Genomic DNA, 14,282 nt, shown 5'->3' with positions numbered 1-14,282 from the left:
TGGCTCCAATGTTCAAGTGCCCCTGAGTTTAATCTCCAGTACCCCCAAAAACAAAACAATAACAACAACAACAACAAAAAAAAAAAGTCTGATTAAAATGGTAAGGTAACAGAGCAAGAGTAGATACTAGCACTACATTTAATCGTTAATTTTACACTATAGTTACCTGGTATTGACCAATGGAACAGAATATAAATCTCAAGAAACAGACCCTATGAGAAAGGAAATATTAAAAGCTAATAAGGACTTAATTATCTTAGCAAAACTTGTTATTTGCAAATATCAATCTAAATGCTCACCTGACATCTTGTGCTAAAATGGGGAACAGTAAAATGTGCCAATCTTTTATTATAAAATTAACAAAAACTAAGAGTAATATTCAATGCTAGGATTGGTGCCCAGGGGGTACTTTCAAACTCTGGGCCTGAACATGAAAACAATACCTTTCTTTTAAAAAAAAGAAAATCACACTCTTTGACTTGGTTTAAATTAAAAAAAAAAAAATTAAGAGATGGAGTCTTGCTATGTTGCCCAGCTGGCCCTAAGCCCAAGTTGTTGGGACTGCAGGCATGTACTACTAACTCAGCTCGGAAGCTTAATTTTTAAAAACCTTCCTTAAAATAATCACTTGAATTTTTCTACAAAAAGGTGTTCACCATTTTACTTACTTCAAAAAATAAGAAACACTTAACAGGAGAATGGTTCATTCAGTGATATATCACATGGTGGAATAGTAATTAACCATCATGTTTGAGGTTTGTGAAGAGATTTTAATGACATGGGGGAAATTTTCAAATAGCATAATAAAGTCTGAGCTTTGGCATTAAATAGAATTTAAATCTCATTTATAAGCTTCTGTGGCCTTATCAAGTTACCTAGCTTCTATTTGTTTCCTTACCTATTTAAAAAGGGATCAGAATATACACCTCTACTTTCTAAGCTTTGGAGAGCATAGTCAGATTATGAGTATAAAGATTATGTAAATCTACATATATACAATCCTATATACTCAACAAATGTTAATCCAATGCATAAAGTGTTAAGATATAATATTTTATTTACACAGCAACCTTCTAATTAAAAAATGACACCCAAGTTTTAAAAGGATATTATTGGTCAATAGGACTGGGTATTTTCTTTTTATATACCTTCAATAATCAGCATGTTACTTTAAGAGGAAAATAAACACTAAATAGGTGGTAAGAGTTAAAAAAGAAGAGTGTGGCATACTATTAAATTAGAAGCCAAATCTAGCTTTATCTTCATAAAGGTAAGAATTAGTCTGCATACAGCTTCTTTGCTTTAGGCTGGTAATACGTGAGTTTTTGGTTTGTTTTTGGTGCTGCAGATTGAACCTAGATCCTTGTACATGGTAAACATGTGCTCTGCTACTGAGCTACACAGTTGAATATAAATTAGTGCTTTTCCTTATAGCCATTTTATCTGGGACAGTAATTCCTCATTATTCAGGTCTTATATATGTTTTTTTTATTTTTTAGTTGTAGTTGGATACCATATCTTTATTTTATTTATTTTTACATGGTGCTGAGGATTGAACCCAGGGCCTTGCACATGCTAGGCAAGCACTCCACCGCTGAGCCACAACCCCAGCCCCAGGTCCTATCTTAAATAGAAAATAATAATATATTCATACATTTAAAGAAACGAAAGTTTATTATTTTCAAACTGTATAGTTTATAACCAATATGTAAATGAACACTGATATGCAAAATAATGTCAGTTGATAAAAACAATGACAATTACAGTAGGCTTACATCAAACATGATCATGTAACTGCAGAAATCTTTAAACACAAAAATTTAATTATTAGAACCAGAAGTTGAGGGCATATTAAAGGTATCCTTAATATTATGAGGCCTAGGTGTCAAAAAACTACCAATTCTTGAATGGATTCTACTCTGGAACTGTTTCCTGACCACTTTTTGTTGCATCTCTTTCAGTGTGGAATGAAACCTTTGAAATTCAGGTGTGGCATCCACAAAGTCAAGAAGGTAGTCCAAACTCTCTCTCACAGCAGATAACTTAAATTCAGTAGCCTGCTTCTCAATTCCTTCTCTTTGGGCAACTCCCTTTGTAATTCTACCTTTAGTTTTTGGAGGACAACCCTTTTCTTCATCAACTCCATTTAACCACACCTTATCATCATCTACCTTAGTTTTTAACTCACCACATTTTTCAAGAATCTCTCTGTAATCTCTACTTTCTAAGCCTTGGAGAGCATAGTCAGGTTCCTTTTTGTAAAGAAGATTTTCCCAGGCATTTACTATGGTTATTTGCTTTACTTCATCCCAACTTCTTGCCCAGTTAAAAACTGCATTTTTTATATTGTAGATTTTAATCTTGGAAATCCCGTTTTCCCCTTTATCTTGCTCATCTTCACTTTCTTCAAAAATTACCAGACTCTCTTCAAGTTGCTTCCATCTATAAAGTCGTTTGCAGCTCAAGGTCACACCCTGATTCATTGGTTGGATCAAAGTTGAAGAGTTATGAGGAAAGAACATACATTTTATTCGACCATCCTCACTGGTTAGTGATTCAGCAGAAGGGTGAGCTGGGGAACTGTCCAGAAGTAACAATGCCCTGACATCCTTTTCATGGAATCTTAGGACATTAATTTGAAAATGCCGAACCTCAGGAACAAAGTTTTGAAAGAACCATTCTGAAAACAATTCCCTGGTGAACCAAGCATCTTTACTAGGTTTATATATCACAGGTAATGAACTTGTGTCCTCTCTCACACTTTTGGGCAGCTTTAATTTGCCAATAATAATTGATTTTAACTTATGAGTTCCATCTGCATTTGCACATAAAAGGGCAGACAACCGTTCTTTGTTTATTTTCCTCCCTGGCAGGCAGATATCTTTTCTACTTGCCTGAGTGTTTTCTGGCATTGACTTCCAAAAGAGGTCAGTCTCATCCCCACTGTATACCTGAGCTAGATGCAGTTTCTCCTCTTTGATTATCAAGGACAGTTTTTGTCTAAATGGCTCAACATTTTCTGAAGCTGAACTTACTATCTGTTCTCCACATACTTTTCGGTTCCCAATTGCATGCCTATTTCGAAATCTAAAAAGCCAACCAGTGCTGGCTTTGAAGTCTGTTCGTCCAAAACATTGTGCAAATCTCTCTGCAGCAGCCTGAAGCTCCACGCCTCTAACAGGGACACCAGCTGAGCGTTTCTGTTGGTACCACATGTATACAGCATCATCTACATCACTATATTTAGCTCCTGTTGTCCTCTTTCTCTTTTCAGCTCCTACTAATGGCATGTCCTGTTTCAGTACAAAATCCAAAATCAATTTCTTATTCTTCTTAATGTCATAAAATGTTGACTTACTGATTCCAAATTCATCCATTACATTTTTAAGAGATCGTCCAGCTTCAATCCTGCTGAGAACCTTCATTTTTTCCTCCAAATTCAATGTTGTATATTTCCCTCTCTTATTCATAGTGATTTTGATTTCAAACAGCCAAAAAAAATAAAAGGGAAATACTTTACTGAATTGGGAAAAACATTTTAAAATAACAAGAAGCTAGTGGAGAGTCCTGGAAAGTTGCAGCATTTGTATTGGAGGGTAATGGGCTGAAAGGATTAAGGGCTCATGATTGAAGTGTCAGTCTTACATACTTGCAAAATTGCCACTACCAAAGACACAGGAAATAGGTTTTTGGAACCCCATTGTTTTCTCTCCCTGATAGGGGTACCTGCATATATTCTCTAATTCAACAGAGGAAAAGGGACAAAATGAAGAGTAGAGGCATTGAGAGACATGTGCTCATAAGAACAGAACCAGGTGGATTAAATCTGTAATACAAAGTTGATGCTTGAGAAAGGAGTATGAAAAACTCAAAGGTAATGACAGGGTTATCTTGTATAGCAGAGATGCAGTATGGCTTCTTCCAAAATGACCTGGTTTTACCTCACTGCTGGAACAGAAAACTGTGCTCATGTTGCTCTGTATGAAGCCTTCACTGGGCAACAGTTCATCTACTTGTATAGACCCCAAGCCTCAAGGACCCTGACACTGGAACACCTGAAGAGCTAGAGCTTTGGGATATTTATATAGAATTTCTAAGTGAAGAAAAATCAGTAGGTTCTGTTGCACATCTGAATGAAATTCAATCTTTATTGTATTCAATATAGCAGTCTCAAACTGAGCTTTAACCTGAGTGTGAATTTTGTTGCCAAGATTATATGTAAACAATTTGTTTGTAGCACTTTTTCACTCTCAGGTCTTCTTTCTTGGGTATATAAGATGTATTCTCAATTATTCTTTTCCATTGAAAAGGTTCCACATTTGGGATATCAAGCTTCAGAATCACGGAAATTCTCAGAGCTAAATCTGAAGTTTTACAAATACTTAACCATAGTTAAAAAAAATATATACCATTTCACTTTTTTTCCTGTTTACATTAGGATGTCAACATACTTTTCATATTTCTCTTCAGTATAGATTTTACTTAATTTGCACCAAGAATCAATTGTCTGAAGAATTCAAAAGATTGCTCTAATGGTATTTCTGATCAGTTGCTTCTCATAGTTCCTTCTGTTGCCAAACTTTTCTATACTCTCAGATAATCCTTTCAGGAGCTCCTGGTGCTGCCCAAAGCCATTGCAGGTCTTGAGAAATGTTCTACTCTAATTCCATGGTTTCCATTCCAGAAACAATTTCATAAGAAACAAAAACTGCCACTTGTATCCACTCCAGGTGCTATGAAGAAAAAAATGTCAGAAATGAGGAGAATGATTAGTATTTGTTCTTTTTCCTTCCCATCACATCAGAGCCTGACTGCCCCATTTATTCCCCAACTATATAGATTTCTCAAGTCTCTCATCTAAAAACCCAGAAGAGTCAGAGCAAGTCTTCCTCAAACATTTGTTTCTAGAAATGCCAACTCTTGAGTTACAGAACACTAAGAAAATCATGAAAGAATATATTTAGATGGTAGAGCCAATGACAGGCTAAAATCAAGCAACTACTAAGTGGTAACTATTATAAATGATAAAAGAATATATTATTTGTTAGCCAACAGTAGCACCATTATCTCTAGTCAATTACCCAGAAAAAAACACTGTCCGCTATGGCAGTTGCAGATATCCCCAAATTAATTCATTGCATTTTGTTGTTTCCTAGCTGTACATTCATCACTTCTAAAAGAGTGCACAAGCAGGGAGAGATGCATCAAGAGCCAGGGAACTTTTATGGGCTCAACAGGAAGGGTAAGCAACTGTGGCACCAAACTTCACACAGTGAAAAGCATCAGTGGCCCTCATTTGCCTATTCATCATTTTGCTTTGTTTCCTCCTTCTCTCCACAGTTTCTCTTTCCCCCTTCTTCTCCCTTTAACCAACTAATGAGATATAAGGGCACTGCTGGCATAAGTTTCCGTTATTCAACTTAATAAGTTCTAGTTATATGTTCAGCATTAGGCGAGGTGATGAGATTCTCAATGCTAAGTTACTACTAGTTATGAAAGGCTGAGAACCATACTTACTTTTTAAAGAATTAATTCTCAACCTGATTAAGATCTAAGGAAATGAACCTTCTTTGATACATATCCAAATGATTGAGGCTAATGCTCATTACTATGTTTAATCTCATTTAAAAAGGTTCAAGATCTGGGGCTGGGGTTACAGCTCAGTGGTAGAGCACTTGCCTCACACATGTGAGGCACTGGGTTTGATCCTTAGCACCACATAAAAGCAAATAAATAAAATATTGTATTCATCTACAACTAAATATATATACATGTGTATGTGTGGGTGTGTATGTGTGTGTATTTTTTTTTCAAGATCTCTGCCTCAGATGATTATAATAACATGCTGTTCCCAAACAGAAGTAGTATAATAGCCCCTGTCTTCATTCTGACTTTAAACTTACCTCTGGTTGAACTGCCCTAGAAAGATGTGCCATCAAAAACCCTCCAACTGGAGCTCTGTTATTGATTTTTCTCAAATGCAATAAGATCCATATAAGTCTTTTAAAAAAACACAACAAACTACTTCTGAAACTCTCCCTCTAAACATAGCCTGACTCTGTGAAAATGTACTTCCCATCTTTTATTCTAACTTTGTCAGCTTTCAAGCCTCCTCTTGAACTTTTCTGTACAAGTGTCCCCACTCTGCTGTGGGCAAAATTCCTCAAGGCCTTTTATAATTTTCCCCAACCCCAAATCAACTTTCACCTCCTTGGAGTTCTCACTAGTGATGTTGCTGAAGTTGCTTCGGCCCTCCGGGTTTCTCGCGGATTCCAGCGCCGGCTGCACAGAGTTCACCGAGCAGGCAACCTCTGACTGGCACAGGCTGACACTGCGAAGGCTGGGGAACCTCCGGCGCGATTCTGTCTTGTGCAGAGCTCCGGCACTGCCAGGACCAGACCAAAGGCCCGGAGCCCTGCGGGGAGGCAAGCTGCGGGGAGCGGCAGAGCCCGGAGGTCCGCGGAGCCGGAGCTACCTGCCTCACGAGCAAACAGCGCCCCCAGCCGCGGGGCAGGCGCCGCGCGGCCCTTCCAGAAAGCCTTGCGGACACGTGGGGCGCGCCCGGTCCTATCTGTAGGAACTGCCTGCTCTCCAGGAGCCCTCAGCGACGGCCGGGGCATGCGTGCCAGGCAGGGCGGCGAGGGTGGGCCCCGAGGGCTCGGGACCCTGTCGGTTCGGAAGCGTAGACAGTTCCCCGTGCCACGGGGCAGGCAGCCGCCCCTCCCGAGCGCCGTGAGCGCGGGCGCGCGGCCGTGGGGCACATCAACGCGAGGGAGGGGAGTGGCTGCACGTCATTTCCGCTTCCCGCCGCGCGCGGCTCAGGGACCACAACCGAGACGCTGCGGGTGGGCGTCTTCTCCAACGAAGGCCCGGCGGGTGTGCGCGGCTTTCGGCCGCCTGCGCGCCTGCATCGGGGCGGGCGGAGCGCCGCGATCCGTAGGGCGGCGGTGGCTCGCTTGAGCCTGGGGCAGCTGGAAGCCGAGCGGAGCCGAGCGAGGTAACCGAGGAGCTGCCATCCCGAGAAGACGGGTGTTTTGTAGGTGGCGGCATCCGGCCCGGGCGGCCAGAGCCTGCGGCGGGTACGGCCCGGGGGAGGCCACCGCCCGGCTCTGAAGGCTTTCCTGGCGTCCTTTGCGTGGGAGCGGGCCTCGGCGGGGCTAGCTGGGGCATGTGCCCCTGAATCCGGAAGGCTTCCCGCTGGGGCGCGGGAGGGCCGGCGGCACCTCCAGCAGCAGTTTCTACCCAGGCCAAAGGAGGACGAGCCCCAGGCTCCGCAGCGGGGACGGCTAGGTAGCATGCTTCACTGGGGGCTTTTCTTTGAATGCCTGTGGCAGTTCGGCAGAGCTTTTCCTAGCCTCCCCTAGAGATCTAAATAACCCTCGAAGAAATGAGTCTCAGAGGGTCACCCCCCCATCACCAACTCCCCTTCTCTCTCTCTCTCTCTTTTTTTTTTAAGTTTTGGGTGAAAGAATTCCTCCACGCAAGACACTTCCCTGGGAGAGTTCCACTTTATTACAAAAGGCTATGGGCTTATATAGATCTAAGGAGAGATGGCAGGGGTTAGGTAAATGACCGGTCACTCGTTTATTGGTAAGTTCTTCCAGATGTCAGTTCTGGAGCCCACGAAATTAGTTCTTATTGGGGCTAAGGTTTACTGTCAGCGAGATTTGAAATTGGCGCCGGCGGGGGGTTTTGGCGCCGGCAGGAAAGGCAGAGACAGGAAGAGAAGCTTCTCAGGCGCCATGTTGGGTTTTTTTGGGGGGTGTAGCTGCCATTATACCTTTTCCCAACATTGGGGATTGAACCCAGGGGTGCTCTACCATTGAGCTACATCCCAGCTCTTATTTATTTTGAGACAGGGTCTCAGTAAGTTGCTAAGGCTGGCTTCAAACTTACAATCCTCTTGCCTCTACTTGTGGGAATATGGGCATGTGCCATCACGTCTGCTCTTTTTCAAAAACTGGATAATTTGTAAATAAAAGCCAGCTGGGGGGGTTTCTAGGTTAAAAATTCATTTAAATCATTTGCATAGCGTCCTGTGTATGTCTTGCAAAAAATAATAATGAGCATTTAGTTGATTAGTTGGGAAATGCTTTTGGAGAAGAATATGGCTACCTTTCCCCTTAATTATTTTCCTTTTATTTTGGTTTCCTTCTCTTAAGCTCTCCTGCCATCATCCGTACAATGGAAAGGGCACTATCAACTATTCCATGAAGTGAAGACTTCTATCTTCACAAATAAATGAAGGTCATTAGAAGTTATACCCCCTTACTAAAGACAGACTGGGTTGACCTGTTAAAATTTAAGAGGAACTCAATCTCTCCTAATCTGATTTTCTCTTATTCTTCACTTGTGAGAAACATGAGCTAGGAAGCACATCAATTGTCCTTAGGATAATCCTAAACCAGTAGATGCCAATTTTCTCAACTACCAACCTTTCCTGAGTTGTTAATAAAAAAAAAAAAGGCAGCAGTGTTGTTTGACATTTATCTTCTCTGAGCTGGGTTGTGCTTTGAGTAATAGAAAAGGAGAGAAGTAAAGGACCTGGCTATTGATTTTTAAAGGGAAGGTAAGATAGGACCTTTTCTGTCCATTTTCCTCAATAAATAGCAAGTATTAAGGTTTGTGTGACTTTCTTATTGACATATACTTTTTTTCTGCCCTCAACATCTGTAGGAAGAAGATACTTACATTGATTTTTATACCAGAGCAGACGGGCCTAATTTATCAAAGGTGGCACCAGCAGGGTGCCAAATACAGGAGCAAAACTGGTGCTAGGGCAGAATGATGATGGTAGATCTGAAGGTGGTTGAGCATTTGGACCCTCAGATCAAAACTCTGTGGGAGACTAAGGAGCCTGTCACACACAGCTCCAATCAAAGTAAGAAATCTGCACAGACAGTCAGTCTGGATCCCAAGAGTTCTTGCTGGCATTTCCGGAACTTCCATTATCCCAAAAGAGCTGGACCCCGTGAAGCTGTCAGCCAGCTTCAGGAATTATGCCGTCTATGGTTAAGACCAGAGATTCACTCAAAGGAGGAAATCTTGGAATTGCTGGTGCTAGAGCAGTTCCTGACCATTCTGCCCAGGGAGATGCAGGCCTGGATGCAGAAACACCATCCACAGAGCGTTGAGGAGGCTGTTGACTTGGTGGAACACTTACAAAGGGAATCTGGTCAAAGGAGGAATGGGGTGAGAAGGAAGATTTCTAACATGTATAGTGAAATAGGATGAGGGTGGATATAATAGGGATGGGGGAAGTTAATTGAGAAATGATGAATTAGTTCTACTGTATTGTGTTTTTAAGGCATTTACGTTGGGACTTGAAATCATAAGCACTCAGGAAAGGAAAAGTCCACTAGTTCCATAGATTACAGCAGGGATTTCCTTGACTTTACAGAAAAAATAATTGAATTTTGCTCTTTTTTGGAGCCATGATTAATGGGGTGATCTTGCCTGAGGAGACAGAACCTGAATTCTTAGAAACAAATAAAAGCCAATAAGGTGAGTGAGGGTAGATCCAAAATAGGGAGGATGCCTAGAGACCAAAGGAGAGCAAGGATAATAAAGGAGGAATTCAAACAACTAGGGGAAACTGCAAAGGGAAAGAAGAAAATAGAGAAGAGGGAAGCAAAAATTTGGAAAGAAGGAAAATCCCAACAGAGTAGCTAAAAGAAGAAAGACTCTGAGGGATAGTTGCTTCCCTACCTTAAGGGTCTCCATTACCCTTCCTTTGTGGCTTGTTCTTGGCTTTGCTGGTGAGTGAGAAAAAAGGGTATACCCTTGGCAGGTGCCAAACACCTGCTGACCTTAGACCTACTAGGAAGTTTACAGGGCAGGACTTTTGGTATCAATCATCTGGGTGTGGGAGCCGTTCTTCCTCTCTCATTTTATTTAATTTATTCACTTTCCCTATGAAAACCTCCCCTAGTTATGGGGTAAATGTGGTTGACAGGAAAACTTTTATTTAATTCCTTAGTTTTTAGAGAAAATGAGAAGATAGGAAATCACCCAGGAAAGGATCTAAGGCAAAGGAAAAAGCCAGACCAAGTCAGTATAAGAATAGGTTCAGTGCCCAACCTTGGTAGTGGCCTGAGGTAGATTTGTATGCAAAGGTTGCTGTTTTGTTTCAAGCTTATAGTTTGGAGTATACATTTGTTGCACCTTCTGTTCCACTTCCCAACCAAAAGAAGTTCTGCAGTAACAAGGATGGGGATTATTTCTAGGTTGAAATCCATGAGCTGGGAAAGGAGCCAGTACTTTTGGGAGAAACAGCAGAGGCCCCAGGCTTAAAGGTGAAGCCAGCAGAGTCTCAATCAGAAGGCGAGTCTCAATCAGAAGGCAAGTCTCAGAATGAAGAACTTTGGAATACATACCAGGGTATACAAGAACATCTGAGCAGGAATATCTGTAAAGAAACAGAGTCTGTATTTGAGAGTGGTAAGGAATTTCATGATAATTTCTTTCTGAGAAATGTGATAGTAATTTGTTAAGCCAAAATGTTGTGGTCATATTTTGGGTACCCAGTTCTGTTGATCTGTGAAAGCAGTCATGATTAGCAGTTATGATGTCCCTTCAGACAGTGGCAAAGGTGGGGCTTGGCCTGGGGTGTAGAAACATTCAAACCACAAAACCCTGGTAATAACACCATGAACTCCATTCCTTAGAAAAGTGGAGAGAAGGAAAAGAAACAAAGCAGGAAGGTTTGAGGCCACTCATTCATAAAATTCAAAAAGAATTACAATCAGAAATGGACTTTTAGCCTCTGGGCACAGTGGCACACAACTGTAATCCCACAGCTTGGGAGGCTGAGACAGGAGGATTGTGAGTTCAGAGCCAGCCTCAGCAAAGAGCCAGGCACTAAGCAACTCAGTGAGACCCTGTCTCTAAATAAAATCAAAAAAGGGTCGGAATGTGGCTCAGTGGTCAAGTACCCCTGAGTTCAATACCTGGTACCAAAAAAGGGGGGGGGGTGCTTTAAGCAAAAGCAAATGGGCTGTTAGTGGCAGAATGTGAAGACAATTGTGCACCAGGAAAAAAATAATAAAAGACAAGTTCATTTCTTGTATACAGGAGTCCCTGAGTGCTTCATTTTGAAATATTTTTAATTATTGCCTAACTCAGAACAATTTATGCATGAACGGAAAATGAAAAAGGATTTTATTAATTTCTCATGACTAAGTTAACAGTCAACTGGGGAACTAGTTCTAAGAATTGGTAGGTACTTGGTTCTTATTTATGAGAAGCCACTCTGTCACCACAGCACTTGTAAAGAGGATCTGTATTTCAGAAATGAACTCAAGAGGTTTATAGACAAGAGAAATTTCCTCTGGCTCTTTTTCCACCCACAGATGTACCTGCTCAGCAGAGTCTAGCCTTTTCTGAACAGAAAAACACCAAAGACTGGACATTGGCACCGGATCTTGTCTTGTCTGAATCCCAGGTGAGCTTTGGTTTTTAGCTGTTTAGAGTTGCCTTTTCCTGCTATCCATTATTCATACTATCCAAGTATGTTAGATCCAGTCTTTGTCACTTGGGGTACCTCTTAGGCTGTTTGCCAATCCTTTCACCCATTTCTGGCTTCTTTCTTTTTATAATGCAGTCAGGTATTGCATGATGGTGGGGATACTTTCTGAGAAATGTGTCATTAAACAACTGTCATTGTGCAAACATCATAAATGGTGCTTACACATCCCTAGATCATTTAAGTCACTTATTCAGTGAGACCTGTTGATGCAGTCAAGAGACATGGTAAGTACAAGATGTATGAAGCTGCTGCTATCACCACATTGGGATACTGTTTTCTAGTAAACTTTTTTTTTTCCCCAGTATACCAGGAGTATACTCCTAACAATTAAAAATATGGTAAATACATAAACCAATAACTTAAAATAAATGTGTTTTTAAGTAATATGTACTGTACATTACTGTGTATTATACTTTTGTACAACTAAGAAGGTTTATTTATACCAGAATCGCTACAAACACATAAGAAAGGCATTGTTCCATGATGTCATTAAGCAATAGAAAATTTCTAGCTTCATTATAATGTTACAGAATGACCTTCATATGTGTGGCCTATTGACCAAAACGTTCTTATGTGGCACATAACTATAATCATGTACTGTTAATTCCTTCATAGCCTGGCCTACCGTACAGTTCTTATCTAGGTGTTTGGGCTGCTTCTGTAGTAATGTAAGAACTAAACTAAGTCCATTATTTTCCTTAGAGCTTGTTGACATTTGAAGAAGTAGCCATGTATTTTTCCCAGGAAGAATGGGAGTTATTGGATCCCACTCAGAAGGCTCTCTACAATGATGTAATGCAGGAAAACTATGAGACTGTCATCTCGCTAGGTAAAGATTTTTCCTCCCATGTGTAGAAATCAAGTAACCTGACTCATTCTTGGCTTACTAAGAATGAAATCCCGTGAGATTTCTCAATAGCTGGTTGGTTCTCAACTAGATGGTGTGGGGAGGGAGAAGGTGTGTCCCTTACATGTGGGAGCTTTTCCCAAATGTACATGCAAATTTCTTATCATGCATAGAATTCTTGATCCATTTCCTTTCTTTTATCCCAAATCTGCTCTTACACATCTTTCCCATCTTGGCAAAGGATTATCTAGATGGTTCAAGCAAAAAAAAAAAAAAAAAAAAAAAAAAAAATCAAAAAACCCAAATAGTTATCCTTTAATTTTGCCATCATATCCCATTAGTAACCCATAAGCAAGTTGTCTTAGCTCCACTTTATTATGTACTGACTTCACCTATGACTCAACCTCTTGAACTCTGTTAGCATCCTCATCTAAGGCAGCATCATCTTGAACCAGATAGCTTTCTAACTCTGTTGCCTTGCCTCTACTCTTGCCCTCCCACTATCTGTTTATCACACAATGACCAGAGTGATCTTTTAAGAATTTCTTTGGATTATAACATTTTATTGCTTCAGAATTATGCAGTGATTTCTTAAACTCAAAATAAGCTCATTATCCTTATCAGAGCACTCAGACTCTCCATGATCTGGCCTTGCCTCCTGCCACAAGTTCCTTTGCTTAATCCTCTTTAGCCACATTGGTTTTCCTGTTGTTTCTTGATTTTGCATACTCATTTCTGCTTCCCTTTCTCCTCTGGTTGGCACACTTTTCTACCATGTTGTAAAATTCTCAACTTTTATGTTTCTGCTCAAGCAATACTTTGTCAAAGAATGCTTCCCAGAGTAGAATCATAAGACTGTTTTGTAATGTCTTCAGTGTTCTTCAAAACATTTATTGCTTCTTGACATTCTTTGGCTTGTTTTATTTACTCACTTGCTTTACTAGTAGAATATAAGCTTTCTAAAATCAGGACATTGAGCTTCTTTACCACTATAGCTCCAGCCCATAGAGCATCATATCCACTCAATAAATAAATAAATAAAAACAAGATATTAACTTATTTTTGGTACTGAGGATTGAACCCAGGACCTTGTGCTTGCAAAGCACATGCTATACCCTGGAGTTAAATCCACAGTTCCAATAAATATTTCTTGAAAGAATGAATGATATATAGTTCTCATACTGGCCAAACTATTTAGAAAAGGTCTACCAAGTGCTCTTGGTCCATTTCTTCTACCTGAATGTAGAACTGTGAACTATAAGAGGGGTAGAAATCCATCCTCATCCATGGCCTGGTGCTAAATAAGTAAATCTAAAAAAACAGCTATAAGTATGACAGCAGTTACTTGTGGATATGATACTAACCTTACAGACTTTCATATTGGCTCCACTATACATGGTCTTATCCAGTATGAATTTTCTTAAGGAGTTATTAAGACCACCCTGTATTTCTTGTAACCTCTGGAATTTGGTTTCCTTTTGGTTGAACAGAGTGTATTCTTGGTAACAGAAGAGGGAAAATGTACACTGGGTTTCTATTCCCTATATCCTTTTCATTGATCTACCTTGGGGTTTATTTCTTAGCCTCTGCTTGCACATCCATCCATGAATGCAGTATGATATAGTGTAAACATGATACTAGATCTGGGGTAACAAAGTGTAGAATTGTCCTTCTGTCTTCCTGAGTAGTCTGAAATTAGTAGATCAATTCATTGTGAAGTTGAAGTCTTTGACCTCATTTTTCCCATTTCACAGCATTATTTGTGCTCCCCAAACCCAAAGTGATCTCCCGTCTAGAGCAAGGGGAAGAGCCATGGGTTCAAGGATCCTCAGAGTTCAAAGACTATCCCAGAGAGTCTCCTACAGGTAAATATACCATGGGAGGAGGAGATATGTACCTTGATGTGAT

At 40.5% G+C, this 14,282-nt stretch overlaps 2 protein-coding genes across 5 annotated transcripts in view; one reads left to right on the top strand and one right to left on the bottom strand.

Moving 5' to 3' along the window:
- Nucleotides 1–1,645: 1,645 nt before the first annotated feature.
- On the bottom strand, nucleotides 1,646–7,425 carry TIGD7 (tigger transposable element derived 7). Of its 2 annotated transcripts, none has more exons than XM_081298565.1 (2): nucleotides 6,208–6,344; nucleotides 1,646–4,733 (listed from the first exon to the last, which is right to left on the bottom strand). In XM_081298565.1, exon 2 carries the CDS (start codon nucleotides 3,468–3,470, stop codon nucleotides 1,821–1,823), a length of 1,650 nt encoding a protein of 549 aa, XP_081154691.1. In that variant the 5' UTR covers nucleotides 3,471–4,733; nucleotides 6,208–6,344; the 3' UTR covers nucleotides 1,646–1,820. The 2 variants fall into 2 exon arrangements, with proteins under 2 accessions (XP_081154691.1, XP_081154692.1); XM_081298566.1 differs by having other exon boundaries at nucleotides 4,131–4,733; nucleotides 6,208–7,425.
- A 39-nt stretch (nucleotides 7,426–7,464) lies between these two features.
- The window catches only part of ZNF75A (zinc finger protein 75A), a 31,256-nt gene continuing 24,438 nt past the window's right edge, over nucleotides 7,465–14,282 (top strand). For all 3 annotated transcript variants that reach the window (XM_081298569.1, XM_081298568.1, XM_081298567.1), the window contains exons 1-6: nucleotides 7,465–7,590; nucleotides 8,677–9,192; nucleotides 10,227–10,440; nucleotides 11,352–11,443; nucleotides 12,230–12,356; nucleotides 14,129–14,239. In XM_081298569.1, the coding sequence (XP_081154695.1) occupies nucleotides 8,785–9,192; nucleotides 10,227–10,440; nucleotides 11,352–11,443; nucleotides 12,230–12,356; nucleotides 14,129–14,239 (952 nt within the window). In that variant the 5' untranslated portion in view covers nucleotides 7,465–7,590; nucleotides 8,677–8,784. The remainder of the gene's footprint in view (nucleotides 7,591–8,676; nucleotides 9,193–10,226; nucleotides 10,441–11,351; nucleotides 11,444–12,229; nucleotides 12,357–14,128; nucleotides 14,240–14,282) is intronic.

This window comes from Spermophilus citellus, assembly GCF_964194105.1.
Source record: "Spermophilus citellus genome assembly, chromosome: 6".
Taxonomy (NCBI): Eukaryota; Metazoa; Chordata; class Mammalia; order Rodentia; family Sciuridae; genus Spermophilus; species Spermophilus citellus.
This window is presented reverse-complemented; position numbering and strand designations above follow the sequence as displayed.